The sequence below is a fragment of the Clarias gariepinus genome, chromosome 8 (assembly GCF_024256425.1).
Source record: "Clarias gariepinus isolate MV-2021 ecotype Netherlands chromosome 8, CGAR_prim_01v2, whole genome shotgun sequence".
NCBI classification, from domain to species: domain Eukaryota; kingdom Metazoa; phylum Chordata; class Actinopteri; order Siluriformes; family Clariidae; genus Clarias; species Clarias gariepinus.
Genome location: NC_071107.1, coordinates 33,776,496 through 33,800,687, shown reverse-complemented (window position 1 = coordinate 33,800,687; position 24,192 = coordinate 33,776,496). Strand labels below are relative to the sequence as shown.

Sequence of the window (24,192 nt, the reverse complement as noted above, 5' to 3'; positions counted from 1 at the left end):
CGCCTCTATAACACGTTAAACCGCATTTAAACATTCAGTAACGATGGTGATGTTGGAGGTCTGAGATAAAACCCTCAGTAAGTGCATTTTACGGAAAAAAATTGGCGCCCTTGACAAGCGAAGGGTCTTGAGAAAGATGACAGGCTTGCTTTCCTCAACACTCGCATTCTTAGCAGGGTGTGAACTCTGCAATACTGAAAACCAAATACTTTCCTATGCACAATAGCGCCATCGTGTGGCAACACCAAACAGCTCTCTGCTACCAAGACACTGAACAAGAAGAATACACTCAACGGTCGTGCTGGCTGCCTCGCTCTTGCAGCGCTGCACTGTAGAACAAAAAGCACAGTCCTAGCTACTTGGCACCGGACAAAATATTTTTTGTATTTGTCAGAAAACTGAACTGCCTGGCCAGGCGGAGTCTTCTGGAATAATCTGGGACATGCTCGGGCTCGCCGCGTACGCTGCACAATTCCCACATTCTCCCTTTAGAAGCTAGTCGTCAAAGCATAAATTTTTTTTAATCAAGAGTGCAAATAAACGAGAGTAAACAAGTTTTTCCAGGCCGAATCCAAATTCACGTTGGGAGAGATGGTGTTGTCGAAACGATGGTTCCGGATCTGACTGAGAAACGGTTGAACAAACGGGGCGCGTACTACAGCAGGGGACAAAATTATTTCAGATTCACAGATGCGGTCGTGTCTAAAGGCACTGGGGTATCTAACGGTTTTAGTGCTCGTTGAAACTGTGTTTAATTTTATCAATGATTGTTTTTTTTCCCCCACATGCTCTAATTTTACCTCATGATTTTATCCTTATTAAAATGACCAGTGATTTGGTCTAGATGTGAAATCTGAGTTGTTTTTTTTTGATAACAATAATAATAAAAACTCGTAAATAATAATAGTAAATCTGAGATTTTGCCCCCTACTTACACACACAAAAAAAGTTTAAGGCCAATGATAATGTACAGAAAAAGTGTGAGCAGTTTTTTTTTTACGTTTGTTTTTGTACTAAGGACAGAGGGGAAAAAAATGCACGCCAACGTCTGTGAGGTTTCTAGACATTTACAAGAAAAGAAAAGAAAAAAAATAATATTCCAACAACAGCAGATTCCTACTCGGCGGGTGATGTCCCTTAAAAGTTTTTTTTTTTTTTGGTTGGGTTTTTTTTTTTTTTTTACTACAACAAATACAGTCACACAATACAACATCCTTCTGACCAGGCGAGAAATAGCAGTAGAAGAAGAAGAAGAAAAAAACCCAAAAAAAATAAAAATCCTCAACATTCTGAAGTAGGAGGAGGCCAGGTTTGGACCTATGGAGAAAAAGAAAATGAGAGAGAGAGAGAGATGGCATGGATGGATGGTGCAGTGAGCTGCCGCAGGCATTCATTTCTTCATGGGCTGGTAGACGGATGCGTTGGGGTCCAGGCCAGACGGACTGGTGTCCATGAACTTGGAGGAGTAGTGAGGGGTGACTGGGTTCATGTTGCTGGTATCTGTTGAGTATGCGATGCTGGGCATGACTGCCATGACCTCGGCAATCTTCTGTTTCAGGTCTTTTATCTCCTGATCTTTCTGCAGGATCTGACCTGGAGAAGGGAGACAAGAGCATGCGTTAGGTTTCTGGATCAGGATGCTGTCCAAATTCTCATAAAAACATCTAATGATGCACAACTTTATCCTCAACAATAGAGAGTACTCATTCAACATCAAATACAGGCTTACTTAAAAAAAAAATAAATAAATAATAATAATAAAAATAAAACTTGAACCGTTTATCTTATCTCTTTTATCAATTGACAATGGATTGCAACTTTAAGGGCGAGTCAAAAATCCGAGCTCTGGCTGTAAAACCTTTAGAACAGATGGATACATAATTTTTCGACATAATCTTCTGGCTCTTCAATTCACGTCCGTCTGTCAACAAGCTTTCGAATTCCTTTATTAAAAAATGTTTTACTCTGAGCTGCAAGCCACGAATGCACTGCTGTCTTACATTTACATTTAGGCATTTGGCAGACGCTCTTATCCAGAGCGACTTACATTTTTATCTCATTATAACATCTAAGCAGTTAAGGGTTAAGGGCCTTGCTCAAGGGCCTAACAGCGGCAACTTGGTGGTTGTGGGGTTTTGAACCTGGGATCTTCCGAACCGCAGTCCAATGCCTTAACCATTGAGCTACACCTGGCCACCTGTCTTCACGTCTTCACGTCTTCATCAGAAGTGAATCCTCGTTCTTGTAGTTCTGTTTTCAGGCGACCGAACAGGTCAAAGTGTGAAGAAGTATGATCAGGACTATGGAGAGAATGCTTTAACACCTCAAAACCATGTTTTGGCAGAGTGTCGACAGTGTGTGTGTGTGTGGCGTGCATCATCATGCAAGGTCATCACACATTCGGATCTCAGTCGTCTGTTCTAAATCCGAAGTTTAGGTTTCAGGTCTTTAATAAGCATCTCACAGTAAGAGCGCTGTTGGTTGTTGAACCTTTTTCCTGATAATGTTCCAACACTGGCCCTTGAGAATCGCAGAAAACTGTAAACATTGATTAATTTTCAAGCTGATGGTTGACTTTTCGACTTTTTCCTCAGGTGGTGATTGAGGATGTTTCCGTTCCGTACTCCTCCATTTTCTCTCAGGCTCGTAGTGATGAATCAGTGTCTCGTCACCAGTAATGATTCCCTCATCTTAGAGTATTGGTCCAAATTTTGTGTGCAGAGATCCAATCTCACACAAATCATCAATTGCTGCTCTACTTTCGTGCAATTCACAAGTGAGTTACAAACGAACTGATGTAACTGATGTTTACACCTGGACAGCAGTGATTAGGGAGACGGTTGCCTTGAACAGAAAGCGCTGATGAGGCGAACGGCAAACAAGTTTTAATATAAGTACGGATAATTTTTGACTCACCCTCCTACACTGCTTATTCATTCCCTATAGATCAGAGACCTCTGGAAGTCGCTCAGCAGCCAGGCAAATTAAAAATTACGTATTACCAAAAACAACAACCACCACCCACAATTCTTAACTGAAAATTTACGAGGAGTTAAAAACCCTACAGGACATCCAGCATCAGACCATTCGGATACCAGAATCAAAGAAGAAACAGAAAATCTAAATGTCATTATTATTATTATTTTTTTTTTAAACACACGAGTGCAGACCTTGTGCGATCTCCAGCTGCCGCTTGGCGTCTCCGAGGGCAGAGAACAAGTCCAGTTTGATTCTGGTCTCTGCACTCAAGCTGTTCTCCAAGTGCTGGGTCTTATCCTGCATGGCTGACAGTGCTGACATCAACACCTCTGTGTCCTTCTCATTCTCTTTATATTTATGCAGGTCCTAAAGAGAATGGGAAAATTTGACTTTAGCATTATGTTTTATCGCATTTAAAAATAAATAAATAAACAAAGACAGATCTCTTGTGGGCCTCTAAGTGCTCGCCCCATCATCCGGAGGTCGCTGGTTCGATTCCCGGGTGACGCTGTAACCTCTCGCAGTCGGAAGTCTAGAGGGAGCTGATTGGCCGAGCTCTCTTAGAGGGGAGGAATGAAAGGTACTTTGTGCTCCCACATTAATCACAACTCTACAGCCAATCAGGGGCGCCTGTGAGCTCATGCAAGCGGAAGGAGCGAAAAGCGCTGTCCTCCGAGTGTGTTACGCCGCCCCCAACGGTGCGTGAGCGAGTAGTTAAAAAAAAAATAATAAAATGCGGTCGCTGATGTCACATGGTTCAGAGGAAACATGTGATAGTCTTCGGCCCTCCCACCTAAGTGGTAGTAGCTTAATGTGGGAGCTCCCTAGTGACGGGGAGGAATTGGACCCGACTAAATTAGGGAGAAAATCGGGGGGAAAAAGACATCTCTCGTTTTTGGAACAAACAGTCGACCACCGTGAAGTTGTGGTTCAGAATTCACGGCCACAGTCGTTCGCAGATATAATAATTGTTCGTAGAAAACCCAGAGGAAACTGCAAATATCCTCAGTACTCTGTTATGGCTTTTTTTCGGGTCAGTATATAAATTTTTTTTCATGTGTTTTAACATTAAACTCAAGAAGAATATAATTTAATATTTTTGCAACATGAATATTTTTTAAAAGTTCAGCTAAATTTTCATATAGAATCTAATATTGTATGAATTTTTAGTACTGTAGAGGAAACAAAAAAGAGCAACCGTAGAGGAAAACACGGCTTGCGATGGTAAATTATTGCCATATTTACCTTATGATAATTGTACAAAAGAAACGACAGCCGGCGGATACCAAAATGTTTTTTTTTTTTTATATTTTATATATTAAGCTTGAAATAAAGTCTTTTGAAGGCATATTTAGGGTTTAAGCTATAAAACAGCTGTTTATAGGCATTTTTATTCGTGTCTGTCCGCGTGTCTGTCCGCGTGTCTGTCCGCGTGTCTGTCCGCGTGTCTGTCCGCGTGTCTGTCCGCGTGTCTGTCCGCGTGTCTGTCCGCGTGTCTGTCCGCGTGTCTGTCCGCGTGTCTGTCCGCGTGTCTGTCCGCGTGTCTGTCCGCGAACCTTGTGAATTAAACTCACCTGGACTTTGAGCTCAAGATTACGGATTAGGTCCTCTTTGTCTTTAATGTCCAGAGTGAGTTTCTTACACTCCGCCTCCAGCTCGGAGATCCTCCTCCTTAAAGACTCTGTGCACTCACCTCTGAAAGGAAAGGGAAAAAAATATTTTTTTTTTTGAGACAGGGACACAGAAGCAGCTCATCAGCTGTACAAAAATCAGCAGGGGAAAATTAATGGACTGGACGGGTTGGATGTATTAAAGAAGTCAGGCATGAAATAAAGTCTGGCCACGCCCTCGGAAATAACAAGCTTTGCTTAACCATTTGTTTAACCTGAACAGGCAAATGTAAATTTTAAGGGATTTCCGGTTTAAATCACTGCTTTGCTTCTGAAAAACTTGCCACCCTGAGCACACAAGACGTTCAGTGAAATGTGTTTGATTCCTGGAAAATGATTTGTGAATACAAAATGAAAAAAAGATCTGGTACGTGCCTGGATGCAGCTGCGAGTGCGACTCTGGCCGCCGTGGCTTCCTCCAGCTTCTTACGTTTCTTCTCCTCCGCCAGCTGCCTCTCTACAGCTGCTCGTGCCTCCTGCTCTACCTTCAGACGCTTCTCCAGCTGCCCCAGCGTCTGCTTATCCTTTTGTTTTGCCTGAACTGCATTATGGAGTCTAAAACACACACACACGGCCATGTTATTTTTAAATTTCTTCAAGAGGGATAAAGTATGTAGATTAACCACTCAAATGCTCTCTAATTCAATGATCTTTCCAGATTTTTATTTCTTTCTAAATTGTAAAAGATATGCAACTGAACAGTTGATATCGAGACATGTCTTCCACTTATGCTCTGTAAACCCTTTATAACGACTCTAATCTGAGCTGTGATTTCTCAGGCTGGTAACTCAGCAGAGGTACGTTTATGGTCTTGCTTTCCCGGAACGGTCTTTATGAAAGCCAGTTTCGTCATGGCGCAAACCATGCACAGACGAAGTTGTAAGGCTATTAATCTCACTTGTTCTGCAGCAGCTCGTTGTCCTGGCGGAGCTGGCTAAGTTCAGAGCGGACGCTACGTTCTGACGTGCCCAGGGAGCCCAGCTGGCTGCGCAGCTCCTGCTCTGTCTGCCTGCTTGCCTGCAGCTCAGCTTTCAGCTTCTTTACGTCCTGCTCCAGCCTGGGTTTACAAAAAAACAAAACAAACAAAAAAAAAACATGTTTAACAGACACCATGTTTAACAGTTCTTAAAACTACACAGCTCTTTAATACAGTCTTACTAAGACTATGTAACAGTACACAAGGTCTGAAATCCTTGATTAATAAAAACTATCAAAGGGTAAGCTTAGCTAAAGTTGGCGCCAGGTACGACCCGTGGTAGCTACGGTATGGTGTCATGTCCTGTCCCGTCTTGTCCGACCTCGTCTCGTCATGGGATGCCTTAAAGCCCAATTTAGAAATCTTCTTAATGTCGAAAGCATGCTTTTACATACGCGTAGGATTTATATAAACCGCACTGTGCTTAATCTCTTGGTGCTGTTTGTTTGCGACGCTGTTTGTTTACTGCCCACTTCAAGTGAACCCTACTGAATGTGTAGGACCCAAAAAATATTTTTCAGAATGACTTATTTTTACAGGGTGTAAAAACGGAAAAAGAAAGAGACTAAAAGGTAAAAAGGAGTGTGTGTTTTTGTGTTAAAACATAGAAATCATCTGATCAAAGTGGGTCTTATATATATACCTTTTTTTCAATGTGCCAACATTTATTTAACAAAAATTAAGCTAATGAAGCTGTTTCCACAAGACTTAAGAGGGTAAATTGTAGCTCATAGATCATTATGTATAGACCTCTATAAAAGCAAAAGTTTTGGCAGTTTACTTTGGAGCATTCAGGCGTGTTAACACAGTGCTAAGAGGTAAAAATATAAACGGTCTTAGAGAGAAGTGACTGCTACTGCATGTCATTCTGGACAGGATTATAAAACCATTTCCAAATAATTTCCTTTTTTAAAGTGAAAAAGATTATTCACAAGTAGAAAGCATTTAAGACAATCTTCCCAAAAGCGGACGCCCCAACCCAAAGTCAGACCGTGCAATACTCTAAGAAAAACATGCCCGGCAAAAGCATGATCGAAACTGGGTCATGCAAAAGGACGATAATCTGAAGTAAATCTACATCAGAAAGCCTGACAACCAAAAGAACCAAGGTTATACAATTGCAACCTTAAACAGTCAAAAGGGCCATTTGGACAGAAAAGAAAACACCAAAAAACCTCACTGAACTGAAGAAGCAATGTCGGAGCCAAAATTCCTCCGTGAGGATTTGAGATGAATGATACGGCAAACAATTCCATCAAGGTGGATCTACAAGCAACGACGTCTACAAGAACATTGATACGGATACCTAAAGTGCCTCATTATGATAAAGACCTTTAGACTCGTTACAGACTGTTATATTTCAACAAAATTAAAGCTGATAATAAGCTTCAATGAATCAGAAGTGAAATACAGTAAAAAAAAAATAATAAAAAAAAACCTCATTACGCAGGTGAGTGCTTGTGCTTGCTTTACCTGACCAGTGCCTCGGGTTTCCCGAGCTGGTTATTGGGGATGCAGTTATCTGTGGGGTCTCGGTGGCCCCCTTTCCCACCGCACTTTTGCTTCTTCTCGCCCTTCCCCGCTGAATTAGAAGATGAAGAAGAAGAAGGTCCTGTCGAGGAGGGCACACTGCCGTTGGCTGTCCCGTGGCCGCGAGGCGACGAGTTTCCGCCCGCCCCGCTGCCTGCGCTGGCGTTTTTGTGATTCTTTGAGGCGGTGGAATTAGAGGAAGAGGACGAGCACGACGAGGAAGAGTTGTCCTCCTTCAGAAGCAGGTTCTCGGTGCTGCCCAGCAGCTCGGAGCTGCTCAGTCTCTTGCTGTTCACATTATTCTCCATGTACTCCATCTCCTGTGCTTTATTAAAGTCCACTACAGGCAGGATGCTGCTGTGATGGTTCTGGTTCTGGTTATGTTGTTTCTTAGACTCGCCCTTGCCTCGCTCTTTTTCGCGGTACTCCAGCTCGGGTAAAGTATTTGTTGTTGGCTTCTTGCCACCGGCGGAGCCGTTCTGAGTCGCGGGAGGCGAGTCGGCGTCATGTGTGCTTTTAGATGCTGCTGCCGGAAGAGCAGAGTTTAGATCTAAATCAGTGTGACAGACAAGAAGATCAGAAAAAAAAAAAAAAAATTCCTGAAGCTTTAACCCTTAAGGTGTCCTGTGCTCATCATGCATATATATATTATATTATGTTGGCAAACTGTGAAAACACACTTAGTATTGTTCGTCTTTACTCTTTAACCACAGCATCTGATGTGAAGTTCCCTTTATTATAACATTCCTTCCTTATATCGTCTTTTGTTTTTTTTTGTTACTTTTCGCCCCCTTTTTTAGTCACCTCTGCTTTCTTTGCTCCTTTGTGACAATTTATACCGTTAATAGCACTAAAGGGGGAAAAAAAAAAAAAAAACATTCCAAGGGAAGTGAAAACAAATTTAATCTAACCATAACTTCCTCTCCCCGTTGCCAATATGACCACCGATTTGACTCGATTTGTGGAATTAAAAAAAAATATATATAAGTACAGGCTGATAAATAAATATAAAGCTCTGTAATGCTTCATGTTAGTTTTAGAATCAGTTTAATCAGAGCGCGCGATTCCACTTCTTTAAGATTCAGGGGGTTCTTAAGCGGCTCCCTGCACACACCTCCTCCTCCTCATCATCATCATCATCATCGGCTTTAGGCTTCCTTTAGGGAACTTCACCAACTCGCTGCAAACCTTTTATAATACTAAACCCAATCACAGTGAAAGATTCGCTCTGTTCCTCCATCCCTTACCCTCTTCTGCCTCTCTTTCTTGTTTCTGTAACATTTGCTGTTCGGGTGGCAGGGCCTGCTGAAGGAGCTGCATGTAGAACTCGTTCTCTTTCTGCACCTCCTTCTGCTTACGAAGGCGCATCTTGTAGCTTACGTAGCTCTTAAAGCCAAAGCCCAGCGTCACCACCGGATATCCGATACTACAGAGAGACGTAGAGACGGATTAAAAAAAAAAAAAAAAACTCAGAGATGCATCATGAACTTGAAGGTAAGTGAGAAAACAATATACAAGAACAAATATTAGATGAATTGTATAAAAGATAATACATAGAATTTACTCATCATCCATTTGCCTTAAACACCCAGTAGTTCAATTTTAAACTATCCATCGGAATCACTGGTCTAACGTAAAACTGGCAAAGTTTAGAGCGGACTTTGATCCCCACTTGTGACTGATGTAAGCAGGAACTAGCTACACTACTGCATAAAGGACCTGTCCAAAGTTATACCATTTTAGGAGTTTTATTTTTGATATTTTGTCAAAAATATGCCAAACACCATGAGAATCATCCAAATTCAGTGCACTTTGGTGTTGACTCAAGTGGTGCTTGGCTGAACGACGCCCAGGGCAACATGATCGCCTTTAGCTCCCTTCTCGGTAGAAGAATGATCCTGTTTAAATGGAAGGAGGAGCCGTTGCCACCAGTGGGTGCTCACTGGATTAAAGAGGTCGGTATTTTATTAATTTAGAAAAGATCTGCAATTACATAAAGGGATCCAATCAGGAATTTTATGATGTCTGGCAACCATTTATATGAAATGAAAATATAGATTCAGACAAATATATATATGGATCTGTAATAAAAGATTTCTTTTTTTAGTTTTTATTTCTAATCGCCCCCTACTTTTTTCTGTTTAATTAATTATTTGATTAATAATATGTTTTCTCTTCTTTTTATGTCTACTGACTGGCTGTTTTTTTGTTTTTCTTGTGGTGTGTTGGGAGGAGAATAGGTAGAAATAAAATGTGTGTGTGTGTGTGTGTATGTACAGTTGTGTAATTTGTTTACATTTCCAATAAAAAAAGACTAAAAATAAAGATTTATCAATCATGAAAAAAGACGATTGTGTGGTTAACATTAAACCTGACTAAAGTAAAAACTTATTAAACCCCTTAAAATAAATCACTAAAAAAGCAGAAAAAAAATTCTCATTTGTTCACACATAAGTAACAATCTGAATGCAGTTTTAATAATAATTCTGAGAATAATAATTCCTGGGCTAATAAATAAAAAACTAATGTTTAATTTACTGCCAACAGAACCTCTGTGTGACATGTGAACTCTTCTCCTGTGCTCAGGTTGAGCAACAGAATAACTTTTAACACCCAATTATAGCCTATATAGTCTGAATACATTCTGTTACAATGAGTCACTTTCCAAATTACACCAAGTGTAATCTAACTCTGAGGATTCTTTTAAAGGATGTATTAAAACAGATTTATAAAACACGCAGCCAGGATTTTTTTTAAGCTTAAAAAGGAAAAGAAAAAAATGCTGAAACAATGCCGTATTACATTTCTCGCAGTTTCAGTTCTTTAAGGAGTCGGCGTAATCTGAGGTACTTTTTTGGACTTTCCACAGTCATCAGGTCTGTTTGGAGAATCAAACCAAGACTTATCTAACCAATGGCTGCAGTCGCGTTGAATACGATGTGTGTAAAAAGGATGTTTTTCATCCGACATACATTCTGCCCACACCCAACTTTAAGCAGTTTAAGGAGGTGTGTAAGAGTGACTCAAGAGCCTTGTCTTATTGACAGGACTAACTTCTTGCAGTTCATGCAAACGCAGTTCATGCAAATCACTGGGTAAAAAAAAAAACGGGAAAAAAAAAAAAATGTACACTGTAAACGAAATCGTCATAATATTCAAAAGCATCGCCTGGAAAAATTTAGCATCACAGCCCTAGAGAAGATTTTTGGAAGCTGTTGGAATAAAGTATAGCTTTCTGTCGCAAAAATCAATAATAATAATTTTTATATATACACACACAGCTCCACCCTGTGGACTTCTGGTTCTGCAGTATGTGGTTCCAGTCTCAACTCCACCTGTTTTTGTTTCTCCTTTTTCAGTCCAGTCTCTGAACCTGACCAGCGTCAGAGGAATGTTTGTTTTTATTTGTTAAGCAACCAGGGTGACCTATGAATAATTTCAACATAAGAAAATGTATGCCTTAAAGCATGAACCAGTGGTGAGAAACGGGTGCAGATTATCATATCACACACACACATACATATAGGCCTATATGGTAGAGTAGCCAGACGGAAGCCACTCCTTAGTAAAAGACACATGGCCGCCCGCCTGGAGTTTGCCAAAAGGCAACTGAAGGACTCTCGGACCATGAATAACAAAATTCTCAGGTCTGATGAGACTCTCTGGCCACTCTACCATATAGGCCTGATTGGTGGATTGTTGCAGAAATGGTCGTCCTTCTGGAAGGTTCACCTTTTTCCACCGAGGACCTCTGGAGCATCGGGTTCTGAGCGATCGCTCAGTTTAGATGGCCGGCCAGCTCTAGGAAGAGTCCTGGTGGTTTCGAACTTCTTCCACTTACAGATGATTGAGGCCACTGTGCTTTTTGGGACCTTCAAAGCGGCAGAAATTTTTCTGTTACCTTCCCGAGATTTGTGCCTCGAGACAATCCTGTCTCGGAGGTCTACAGACAATTTCTTGGACTTTATGCTTGGTTTGTGCTCTGACATGAACTGTAACTGTGGGACCTTATATAGACAGGTGTGTGCCTTTCCAAATCATGTCCAATCAACTGAATTTACCACGAGTGGACTCCAATTACGCTGCAGAAACATCTCAAGGATGATCAGGGGGAACAGGATACGCCTGAGCTCAATTTTGCAAACGCTGTTAATACTTATGTACATGTGCTTTATAAAAAAAAATATTATTTTTTTATTATTTTTTTTTTGCCTTCCTATCGGCTCGTAAAATCGCGGCACTTTCCGCATACTAACAGACGCCGCTGATGTCAAGAGCGCGATGAGGTCATTGTTAAAAACCCAACTCAGGCGCGTAGCTTTGGGAGATTCGCGCCCCACACTTTCTTACCAGTGTGCTGCGAAGGGACGACACAGATCCACATGGAAGTCCTTCAGGTCTTTGAATCGTATCGCTGCCTCAATATAGACGAAGAGGATCCACAGGGACACGGTGGGGAGGCAGACCCCTCTTTCTGTACACAGAGACAAAACATTAGGAGAATTAACACAGCCTCGTTTTCTCTTTTCCGTCTGAACCGCTAAACCACGCGCAGTGTTTGGTTACTATAGCGTCGCTCTATTCACACCGACTCTGTTCTGCTTAGACCAGACACGCCTTAAAGCCCTGACTCAGTGCTCTGGGATTAAAGTGACTCACGCTGTTAAAAACTCGGGTGATCGTCCGACTCACCGTGAATATGTTTGTTTATAGTGTTGTTAACATTATGGAACATCGAATTACTTTCATAAAAGACTAAATAAACGAACTAATCACCAACAACCACAGACGGTGCTGACACTGACCCTGAACACAGCCTGATATTTAATACATAGTTGGAGCTTCCTTCCAGAGTCGCACTGGATTTGGAAACTTGTCTCTCGGTCCATCTGACTCAGTCATTCTTCCTCTGGCTGCATGTCCCTCTATGTCCCTCTTCTCATCTTTCTAACTATTTGTTAGTCTCTCTCTCTCCTTGTGTTTGTCTTACTGCCTGGTTGACTCGGTCTGTCTTTCTTTATGCTTCTTTCCCAATCTCTCTTTCTATTTCTGTATGCCTCACTCATTCTGCATGTCTCTCTTTCATTCTTTCCCTACGCCCTTCTCCCTTTCTGCAGGCGTCTCTTGCAATATGTTGGTCTCTCTTTCTACATGTCTCTCCCCTTATGTATGTCTCTCTTTCTCCCTCTCTGAACGCATGTCTTCTCACTGCATGCGTCTCTCCATCTCTCTCACTCGGTCTCTGCATGTCTTTCGCTGTAAGCATTACTCTTTCTCTCTGCATGTGTCTCTCTCTCCATTTGTATGTCCCTCTCTTTGCATGCGTTTGTCTCTCTCTGGCTGTTTCTCTCTGTATCCATTTGTCTCTCTTTCCGCATCTCTCTGACTGTGTCTCCGTAGGTCAGTCTCTCTCTCTCTCTCTCTCTCTCTGTGTGGCTGTATCTCCCTTTCTGCAGGCGTCTTTTTCTGTCTCTCTCTCTTTTCATACATGTCTGTCATTTTAAGAGCATCTCTCTCCATTTCTCTCTCTCTCTCTCTCTTTATACATGCCCATTTATCTGTCTGCATATCGACTGCACTTAGACAAGTCCTTGCTGTACAGTACAAAGTTTCCTTATGACAATTTTGGCATTTATGACAATTACACATTTTGTCCCCTCTCAGTGAGGAACTACTACTGAAACCTCCACTCAGCTCTAGCCACTTTTTTTTCCTGACTGTGATTCATCTCCACTTTGTTTCCTGGCGCTCATTAGCCTGACACCCCTGAGCCATGGACAGGTTCGGACGCGGCTTCCTCATAACCAGCCTTTGCTTTCTATTCATCGCTCAGACATCCGAACCTGTGGACGAGTAGCAGCAGTGATTATGCTTTCTGCTGAACTGTGTGAAACAGGCTTGGACTGATCTCATCTCATCTCATCTCCAGTGTGTATTCAGTTCAGATATTACTCCACTTTTAGCAGCACCTTACACACTGTTCACACTTTTACTCCTGTTTTTTTTTTTTTTTTGTCATGGCAACAATCCAAGTGCCTATTTTTAGTGGCATCTACTAAATCTGTACAGCTTTTGCGATTTTAATCAAGGTTAATAAGATTTCTCAACTAAAAACAATTTTAAAATAATAATAATAATAACACATTAAAAAGCACATAATGAAAGTCCTTTACAAAGGAGAAAATGACAAAAAAAAAGAAATTAAAAAAAGAAAATAAAGAAAATAAAGAAAACAATACTGCAATTGAAATTTAACAAATTAATACAATTTTAAAAATATGCAAGTAATAAAAAAAGCTATAATCTCTAAGATATATAAAAAAATGCAACAATTAATTAAATAAAGCAGGAAATGTAACTTGGGGAAAAAAAAAGATTCAAGCTAAATAAGTATAAAGAAATGATTTCTGGCAATTTAGCAGTTTGTCTCCCTCACTGTCCACCTCACTCTCTCTCTCCCTTTCATTCCGTTGCTCATTTCCCATCCTCTTAACCCCCTCAACCAGCACCCACACATGTGGCTTTTCATCAAATCCTCATTGTCACTGTAAAAGCGTGTTTTTCCATGAGGAAGTTATATTTTTCCACATGCAAGGAGTTATAAATTACAGATGGCAAAGCTTTTCATACACAACTGACTACAATTACAGTTTTCCGCAATGTGGGGAATGAATTAGACGTGCCTCACTTATACTACACCATTTATTCCCACAGTCTGTTTTTAATGATCTTTTATTTGAGCGTTATTGTTTGTAAAGCCTTTCTACCGCCCAGCAGAGCTTTTCCCAATTTCCCTAAAATAACATGGTTTAATCAGCTAAATAAAGCCGTGTGTGTGCAAGATGATGAGAGCCACACATGGCTCTCCTAGTCCTGTGTTAGTCTTTTTTTGGCTACAACTGCCTGGAGCAAAATTTCCATAAATGACACTTTGACAACATCACTCAACATCACACTGTAAAAACAATAATAACAAAAAACACAGGTGTCCCTACTCGCGCGCGCTCTCATTTTTTTTTCTTCTTTTTTTTTTTTTTTTTTTAAACAGCTTTGAGCTGGTAATTTTCTCATGTGTACAACTTTCTCTTGTTTGAACTACGGCACTGTTTCAGGGTTAAAACTCAGGTGTATTGATGTTACCTGTGTGCCAGACATACTGCACCCACACGTACGTGCTGGCAGCGAAGAACAGCCACTGCACGGGGATGAAGAGCAGGCATATGATGTCGGATGTAAACGCCACACACACGAAGAACACTGAGAAAGCCTGAAAAAGAAAAAACTTTAACAAGCCTGTATAACTCGCTCGCTCAATGCAATGTTAAACATCACACGCACACACACTGTAGGTTAGTATATTAGTATATACAGATGATCTATGTAGTACAGCGTTTCAACACACAGAAAGTAGTATACTTGAATGGGCCACTAAAGTATATATTTGCCAACCCTTTAAAAAAAAATTAAAAAATTTAAAAGCTGTCTGGGAAAACGAAGCCATCGGCGTTCGGTTAAATAGTAGTGGACAGTTTCCTCTATCCGCTCAGCACTACCGCTCCTGTACCGGTTTGTTCTGCTAGCGCGAGAGCGGTGGACTGAGAGGCAGTAAAAATGCATTGGAGACCAGCTGTTGTAAAAACAACAAGAAGAGTGTACTGAAGGTCGCACATGCACTGCAGATAGACTAGTTTCGCTGTGTAAACCGGCTTTTCTTTAGTAAAACAGACATTTAAAAAAAAGAAATAATTAAAAAATTATAATGAAAAAGGATTAACTCTTAAAACTCAAGCAGCACATATCAGAGCGACAAAACAGCACTGGTCAGCAACAGAATTTTTATTTTATTTTTATTTAAAAATTTTTATTATTAATTAATTCAATTTTAAAAAAATTTATAAAGCTCAAACTGTGCATTTGGGTTTTCTGTTATGTCATATAGGACCAAAAGTTATGATTAATTATCAAACGCGTAAATGTTACTGCTGTAGAAAAATGTGAATGAAAAAGAATTGTGGCAAAAATGCACATAAAATTTTTTGGGGGGTTGCAGAAACAATGAAAAACAGCCATAAAACATGTGATATTACTCTGTGCTATTTCTTTGCCCATGTGATTAATTTTTATGAAGTCTGTAAAAACAAAACTCAGTTTATCATATTAAAAAAAATCTAACTGAAAATTCAAAATTCATATTAATTAGGTTGCACAGAAGAAAAGTACGTCAATCTATATTCCACAATCCTGAGCCCTACATATACCGCAAAATAAGTAATGCAAAAAAAATAACATTTTATTTTTGAAGGCTACATGCTTCTGGTAAACAGTGCCATGTTTATACAGATGATCATTTTTATTATTCTTTTATTTTTAATTTTTTTTACTTTTTTTTTTCTCACATATGGAGAGATGATGGGGAGGGTCAGTAGGTCGAATCCTTGAAATGTCAATTGACAGAAATATTAAATACATCAAAATATTGTGGTATAAGGCCACATGTATTTGTTGCTTGTTGTATGTAGTAGACCACTTTTGTTGCAGCAGGTAATGTTGGCCCGTTCCCATGGTTACCACCGCAAATACATTTCACACCTGTGGCGAAACACTGTACTAGATAAAAATTAAAAAGAAATTAAAAAAAATAAAAAAAATAAAAAGACACCACACACAACATGATGTAGGTCATGATGTAGAGGAGTCGCTCACCAGGCCCTGATATCGGAAGGAGTCGTAAACACTCCGGATGAAGAGCCAGAAGGGCCAGAGGTACTCGAACCGGAACTCCAGCACAAAGTCAGCCAACAGCACCAGCGCCCACACCACCAGGAACTTCAGATACAGGAAGGTGCTGAGAAATGAGACGAGATGAGGAGCGAGAAAAAGAACGAGGCAACACCCCGTCATCATTACAGTCACTGTCACTTAATTACTGAAGGAGATTAAAGTGAATTATCTTTAGTGAAAGGAATGACCTGGGACCGACCCATTCAATCTGCACCGCGATTCGCCAGGTGTCTTAATTTTATCAGTATCCCGATTTTATTATTATTTTTTTTGTAAAAACCATGAACCATAATTCTAAAGCTTTATACGTATAAAAAAATTCTATAATTTATATGCATTAAAACAACACAAAATAACAAATCCATGTATGAAACCACACCACAGCCTGGTAAGAGTGAGTTTTAGTGAAAAAAGTAAAAAGGATGTGATGGGCTTCAAACACAAAAATGAGGACATTACAGCGAACGAGCGATGCAGAACAATAAATGTTTGAACTTGATTTCGTAATAGTCAGAAGCCAAAATTATAACTGCAATATAATTAAATGCAAATCCACTGCAAATGTGTGACTAGTTTAGAGTGCACCACATGAAGAATTAACGGAGGAATGCTGACGCTTCACGACCTCTGTTGCAAACACAAATATATACAAAATAAACATAAAAAAAAAAAAAAAAAGATTCTGGAGTCAGTGTGACGATACATGAATTTCCACGCAAAAGAATCGCGACAGGAAACTGATCAGATTTCCCCTGGTCTGAGTTCAACTTTGTTGCTAAAACACTGGAACTGAAGTTTTAGGTTTCTGGATACTATTAGCAAAACAGCAGCGTACAGGAGCTAGTAGAAAAAGGCTCAATTCTGATTGGTTGTGATATCCTTGCAACACAACAGAGCTCAGCTGTGAGGCTGCCGTGATAAACCATGAGTTAAGAGATGTGCATAATGATAAACCACGCTATACAACACTCCTCTCAATGCCGGCCTGATTTGAGTCTTCAGAAAATCGACCAATGGATTAGCGCTTTCCTCCTTTAAAAATTTTATTTAAAATGTAAAAAATAACCTGATGATACTGGCCGTACAGGACACTCCCTATTTTATTTTACCCAGAACACGGTAATCAGGACGCAAGGAAATATGGCACCTGAACCCAAGTCCCTCTTTATAGTCCCTCTTTATACTGATTTATGAGGTAGAGCTAGACTCGACCTGGTTCCTCCTATCTGGGCGGAGCTGTCCAAAGATGAAGTGTGTTTAGTGTGTTGTGTCATGCTGTACTGTGTCGTGTGGGTCAGGATTACGGTCAAGCTTATACAAAGGAGTTGTACAAGATTCAGTTCCATCCCCCATTGGACTTTTGGTTTTAAGATCAATAATCACAAACAGACGGAGGCAACGACATCACTCATAATGCATTATGGGAAGACTGTCTCATCCTTTGGGGGGCGGGGGGCGAAAGATGAGTAAATGACAGAGTCAGCACTTTTTCTATCGGTTAGACATAAAGTTCAGGACTTTCTCCGCTTTATAGCTGGTTTTAGTCTTTAGCCACACACACTATACAATCCTATACAATTAAATAAATGTATACTGCAATATTTATGACAAATAATTATGTGCCAAATTGAAAAAATTTCATGTCAATACTAGTTCGTCAATCGTACCTGCTCTCCACATTCACTCAGTCATTATTACAGACTGTACACTGTTGCACAATAAGATGTTTTGTTGGGGGAGAAAACAGTCACATATTCTATTGCTACAGTAACATTACATTTAAAATAGAAGTCAGTGTCTTTGAAAAAAAAAAATTTTGAGTATATTTAAACAGACAAAATGACAAACACAAGCCTCTCTTCAGTGCCCCTTCAGAAGCTCCGCCCCCGACAAATTCATCTATGCACAAATTATAATAATAATAAACACAGAAGTGACAGCTTGCGCCCAGCGTAGAGATATTCACTGAACTCGCCGCAAAGTGAACCAGATCAGAAACGCTCACGGCTCATTTAATTTGGTTATGCTGAATTATCGGGTGTTTATCTAACTCACTGACGTTGGACGCAACGCAAACCTTGAGCAATCTCGGCTACGTTAGTAAGAGAATGCACAGGACTTAAGCAATACAGGGTAACTAAAATAAATGAATAAATAAAACTACGGCTTTTTTTAAAAGCATAAAAAGGGTATTTAAAGGTTATTTGGAAATATTTAACCCTTATAAACTCCATAGACCCGCTGGTTAATTTATTGTACTTGTTTTGTTAAAGTTCCGCATTAAATGTAAGACAGATTAATACAAAATCAACACAACTGACAAGCTGCTGGTGTATAAAAGCAATGAAAAACTCTTATATGGAAATAACCCGGGAACAGAAACGCCACTTCGGGTAATTATTTTTCCTGAACACCACATCGTGTCATGTTTAATTTGCACACGTTACACAGGCACGGGTTTAAAACCCACATTACAAGTTTTTTTTTTTTTAAACCAGTGTGTTGAACACTGTATACACGTGTACAGGCTGTCCGGGCGTGGTGTTTATGCTCAGTGACTTACAGGTGTAGAACACTGGCATAGTTGTGTGTATTATTATTGTTATTCCACATCAATAGAGATCGTAACCTTACTCGAGCATTAGGGCAAAATGAATCAATTAAAAAGTTTTCTGGATGTTTATACCTGGTGGCCTTTAAAAACACAGGTCAGACAGAGACCTCAACTTAAACCGTACGGGTAGCTAATGTTTGGGAAATCAAGTTTAACAGATGTGGCGAGAAAATTAATTTGGTTTTAAAAAAAAACAAAAAAATGTGTGTGGGAGTGTGTGGGTGGTTATATCTCCTTGCTAAATATAACTGGGTCAGTCATATGTTGAAATAACAAGTGGTCGGAAAATAGTTAATTGTTCAAAAACTACTTCAAAAACGACATGAATGCCGTAAAGAAAAAAAAACTGCACTTTAACAACTAGTTTCCGTTCTTCTTTGGAGCGATGTGTGTTTTTGCCTGTCGCGTTTGGTAACACTAAATCCTTTGCATAAACTACCAGGCTGCACTAAGGTTATCAGCATTCCTATTACCACTACTATTATTATACTTTTTTGTTGTGCACTTTGCAAACTGCATGTGTGAAAGTTTTGCATGCAAAAAAGTGATATCTGTTTCCATGGTAACTCTAGCTATTGTAGATATTATGCTTAGATATGGGATTTTGGTTCCTGTGAACGGATTGGAAACGTCGACTTGCATCCGGATTTTAGCGCAAGATTTTGCAAAACTCTCAGTTTCATTTATTTTGGCACATGTCCGTGGTAATTGTATAAAAAAAAAATTTAAGGTGGGAAACACTGTGAATGAACTATGCTACTAATAAACAGCTACTTGCAGTCAGAAGTGGCAAAGAAGTGAAATATTTTAAAGATTATGTGCTAAAACAAGCATTAAAGGTGTGAAGCTATTAAATGAGGTGTGAGAGAGTGGTGCGTGCCTCGCCGAGCTCTCGTCTCTCATAGCACATTCATCGAGACACATGGATTAGAAGTCGTCAACGGTGGAAGCACATAAAAATCGCTGTGGAAATTTAGTTGACGAGAAGTCCACCGGCTTCCTTTCGAACTTGGTGCGCTTTAACGCGATTGAAAGGTTTCATACTAAACTCATGCTCATACTAAACACAGAGAGAACTGAAATGAAAAGGAGAAAAAAATTTCAGGAAAAATTTGACCCACCCTCCGAGTTTGTAAATTTTTTTTTAATAAAATACCCCGTACAGGGTCTGTCCTAAGAAACCCGGTCAAAGGGGTGCAAGGGATCCAAATAAATTAATCAATAAATAAGTGATGGCTTGCATGCGGTTTGGCCATGAAAACCTAATCCTGGACTGGAACAGATAAAACGCGCTCCGTCTACACGCTAATACACCAGGGGAAACACAACTACACCACCAGATTCAGCTGAAAGTGTTTCAGTGTGGTAATGAAAAAAAAAAAAAGGAAGCATCTAACGAGAGCCCCAGACCACACACACAACGTGTGTTCTCTGTTCTTACACGCATGTTTGATAAGGATAATTAAAGCCCCAATGCAACAGTAATCACATGCAGATGTTATTAAGCACTGAGGCATATGTCAGGCTCATGAACATCTAAAGGCAACATGATTAGGGAAACTGGAGAATCACCATGGACCAGATGATACAATATAACGATACAGAGGCGTCAATTCAACTTGTATTGCAATTCTGTATGTATATACACACACACAAACAGTATGCATTAATTTTTTTTCTTTCAAAAAACAATTTTGGAATCCGTTTCAAAAATATGTCTAACCTAAAAGCTGTGTTGTACATCCCGCAGCCCCATCATCATCCCCCAACTGTCTACATGTTTAACGCAGTTAAGGAAAATTTACGATTATTATTAAAATACTGTGGAAATTTAACAGACATGAAATTCGGACCTCAACTCGAAGAAATTTTACTGACCGGACCTTCTTAAACTTTAATTCAGTACCCAGTGTACCCGGGGTGGCATTGTAGTGTGACATGGTGTAAATACATTTCTGTAACCCAATGTATTAATTTTAAAAGTTCCTAAACCGTGAGCCAACATAAAGTGTTAAAAAAATAAAAAATAATGAGTAAATAAAAATTTAAAAATAAATAAATAAAAGTGATTGGTAGACACGGCTCTTTTGTATTTACAACGCCCACAACCCTTCATAAAAGGTCGTGTCTACAGACAGAGAGGAAATGCGATCAGAGTAAAGACTGAAAAACAGAAGTGAAAGTTATAATACTCCAAATGAATGAATGAAAGGGATGCAGGCAAAAAGGAGAGAGAGAGAGAGAGAGAGAGAGAGAGAGAGAACTGAAAGTGATTTTGATTTAATTCTATCCTGATAGAGATATTAAAATAAATGTTAAGTTTGTCACCAGTGAAGTGCTTGTTTTGCTGGTTTGTTCACTTTTCCTGGTCAGAATTGAATTGTTAGATTGGGCTTAGTTCATCTGTTTGTTTTTTTTTGACGCCTAGCATAATATATTGATTTTTTCATATTCTTAAATACAAAAATAGCTGGGTTTCACCAACATTCTTCCTATCGAGGTCCTCCTACATCTTAATTACAACATATCGTTATGTTGTAATTAAGATGTATTTAGCACACTGCATTCGTTTCATTCATCCCCATAATTAAAATATTAAATATATAATATAATTAAACAAAATATATATTTTAAACGCAATCATTTTATTTAAGATTTTATAGACTGTGATCTATGTTCAAAACATTTTTGTGCAATGTCTTTTCTTTTGAATTTAATTATATTGCACGTAGCTTAAAATATCATATGTGCTTTTATAAAAGATATTACACTTTATACAAAATAATATAAATGGAATTATTGAGTTTTAGAAAAGTTCTCATTAAGCAGATCTGTGTAGTACAAATAAAGGAGAAGCAAACCACTTCTATAAATAAAAAAATAAAAAAACTCCCATAGCATCTGCTCCAACTTAATTCTAACAGCATTATAACGGTCTCGAATAAAACATCCCCCCTCACCACTATACGAACATATACGGTTAATTATTAAATTCAGGTGTGTCAGACAGGCCTGTTATTTCCAGCGATGGGCAATCGTAATGCTTCACTATACCAAGACATCTTGGACAAAGCGTCCAACTTTTTAGCAACAGTTTAATATCAACATGACTTTGACCCAGTGCACAAAGCAAGGACTATAAAGTTCATGAGTTTGGTGTGCAAGAACTTGACCGGCCCGAACACAGAGCCCTGACCTTAACCCCATCGAGCACCATTGGGATGAACTGGAACAGAGATTGTGATCCAGGAGCCTTCTGTTCCAAAATCAGTGCCCGACCTTATAAACGCTCTACAGAATGAATAGACACAAGTTCCCAGAGAAACATTCCAAACTCTTGTGGACAGCCTTCCAAGACTGGAAGTGGAAGCTGTTATAGCTGCACAAGGGAGACCAAGTCTATGTTGAAGTATATGTGTTTTGGAAACAATGTCATTGCAGCTTTGGCCAAATACTTTTATCCATTTATATAACAAATATATACACACACACACACACACATATATACATATACATACACACATACAGGAAGCACCAGCCAGGATCTGACATGGATTCATTCCCATTCTGGATTCATACCTGTCCTCTAATAACACCAACCGCTTATAGATAACATTAATAAATTCGTACACGTTGTATGATGATGATGAGGTTTAAAGTATAAGGAATTAATAATAAAAGCCTGGCCCTGCCTACCAGGCGCAAGGTAAAAAAAAAAAAAAGCTATTTTTTTAAACGCACCCACTTTCAGACAACCCCGCCCCCTTATATTATATCAACCCTCTGATTAGACGACGTCAGCGTGCAGGCAAGCCTATTCATCGTAATCCCGAGATGGATTGTAAGGTTAACCAATCCTGTGCAAGAAGGCGGGGTTTATCCGAATACGGGTATGAGGAAAGCTAGCTTAGAATGACTTAGCCAAACAATGTTAGCAAGCCAGTGGTAAAGGCGCTAAATGAATGTATAGAGAGCTTAGCAGTAAGGGATAGAAATGACACCAAAGCAGAAAGGTTAGGGTGAGTGTTAGTTAACCGGTGTACCTGCCGTAAATGCCCTCGGTGATTCGGTTCCGTTTTAACGGCCGCCGGAGTTTGCTGCAGTCCGCATTGCGCCGCTTCATCCTCCTTTCCTTCGCTCGGGCGGTTTAATACCGAGCGTTACAACATTGAAATCCCGTTAAAATAATATAGCTAGCTAGGGTTAGCCAGCTAGCTATCGCTGTTTTTGTTATTGTTATTACTATTATTAATTTTGTTTTTTTTCCAACCCGACTCGAAACAAAGAAATAAATAAAAAGCCTCGCTCGAAGACCCTCCTCTTTTTCTGCTCGCGACACACGCGCGAGCCCGATGACAGACAGCCGTGCCAGCCAATCACCTCTGAGCTCGCCCAGCGCTCGCGCATCGAGTTCGCGATCACATTGATTGATTGATAGCAAAAGCTGGCTAATATAAGCAGCGCCTTGTTTTTTTTTTTTTTTTAACATATATCTTAGTGACAACCTTAGAGACAACCTTCTTCTCGCTCCACCAATCCTTTTCCTTGTGGACAAATCAGGTAGTGACAGCTAGCCAATCAGATGGCAGCAGGGGCGGGTCTTGTGGTTAGGCTGTCCAATTAACTTAGCGAGTCACCGGTTACGTAATTTGCTTAGGAAATGTGTCTCTACTTACGTATTTGGCGTAAACTGTTGCAACAATAGAAATATTTGACACAAAGAAAAAATGCAGCATTTAAATATCAACAATAATGATGTCCAACCTGAATACTGAAAAGAAATTAAAAAAAAGTTTATGATTAGATTATTGTCTTTCTATCAATAAATATACCAGATAACCTCATCACTCATAGTCTATACCTCTTTACACGTGGTGCGCCTTAAACAGGGCGCCAATCCGTTGTAGGGCACACATACATAAACACACTCATTTACACATTACGGGCAATTTGGGAACACCAATTACTGTGGGAGGAAACCAGAGTACCTGAAGGAAACCCACCAAGCACATGGCGAACACGCAATCTCCATGCACATTGACTCAGGGACATAGTGCTACCCACCACACCACGGTGCCACCTAGCAGATTGTTGTTGTTAGTCTTTATGCTGCTTTCGTCAAGAGTTTGGCAAAACAGAACACACACATACAGGTTTTACGCCGGATGACCTTCCAGATGCAACTCTCTTATTTTTATCCGGGCTTAAGACCGGCACTGCATCCAGTGGCTGGGGTTTGGGCATTGGGTGGGAATCGAACCACATGGTTCCAGACAAGAAGCATACTACTGAGCCATCAATGTTCTAAACCCAGCACCAGATAAACTATTATAATAAAATATATTGCATTATAGACAATATCTTACAAATGTAAACAAAAACTTGCACTTACGGAATTATAGACGTTCGATATTTACACATTGAACACAGTAATCTACAAAAAAGAGAGAATTATCGGCGCAACAAATAATTTTGCACGCAAGCACCAAAGGCTCTAGAAGCATATTGGTTTTTTTTTTTTGTTAATAATTTCCTTATTCTTGTACAATAACCTCATCTAAAATTTCCTTTTTGGCAATTTAGCTCTAACGTTGTGATCATTAGAACAATATACACCGCCTGGCCAAAAATAAAAAAAGAAA

The 24,192-nt window shown here is 39.7% G+C and overlaps 1 protein-coding gene across 3 annotated transcripts; it reads right to left on the bottom strand.

Moving 5' to 3' along the window:
* Nucleotides 1-1,328: 1,328 nt before the first annotated feature.
* Nucleotides 1,329-23,002, bottom strand: maco1b (macoilin 1b). Of its 3 annotated transcripts, none has more exons than XM_053502477.1 (11): nucleotides 22,594-23,002; nucleotides 15,859-16,000; nucleotides 14,296-14,422; nucleotides 11,506-11,629; nucleotides 8,403-8,581; nucleotides 7,099-7,705; nucleotides 5,548-5,706; nucleotides 5,025-5,204; nucleotides 4,554-4,674; nucleotides 3,171-3,345; nucleotides 1,329-1,593 (listed from the first exon to the last, which is right to left on the bottom strand). In XM_053502477.1, exons 1-11 carry the CDS (start codon nucleotides 22,671-22,673, stop codon nucleotides 1,391-1,393), a joined length of 2,097 nt encoding a protein of 698 aa, XP_053358452.1. In that variant the 5' UTR covers nucleotides 22,674-23,002; the 3' UTR covers nucleotides 1,329-1,390. The 3 variants fall into 3 exon arrangements, with proteins under 3 accessions (XP_053358452.1, XP_053358453.1, XP_053358454.1); XM_053502478.1 differs by having other exon boundaries at nucleotides 7,099-7,681; XM_053502479.1 differs by having other exon boundaries at nucleotides 7,099-7,678.
* Nucleotides 23,003-24,192: the final 1,190 nt, after the last annotated feature.

Bases quoted from the DNA above. Each gene is read 5' to 3' on its own strand.
- maco1b (XM_053502477.1), bottom strand. From the start codon at position 22,673: ATGAAGCGGCGCAATGCGGACTGCAGCAAACTCCGGCGGCCGTTAAAA. The intron at 16,001-22,593 runs GTACACCGGTTA...CTCATTTCTCAG, and splicing joins ACCGAGGGCATTTACGGCAG to CACCTTCCTGTATCTGAAGT. The intron at 11,630-14,295 runs GTAACATCAATA...CTCTGTGTACAG, and splicing joins GCAGTATGTCTGGCACACAG to AAAGAGGGGTCTGCCTCCCC.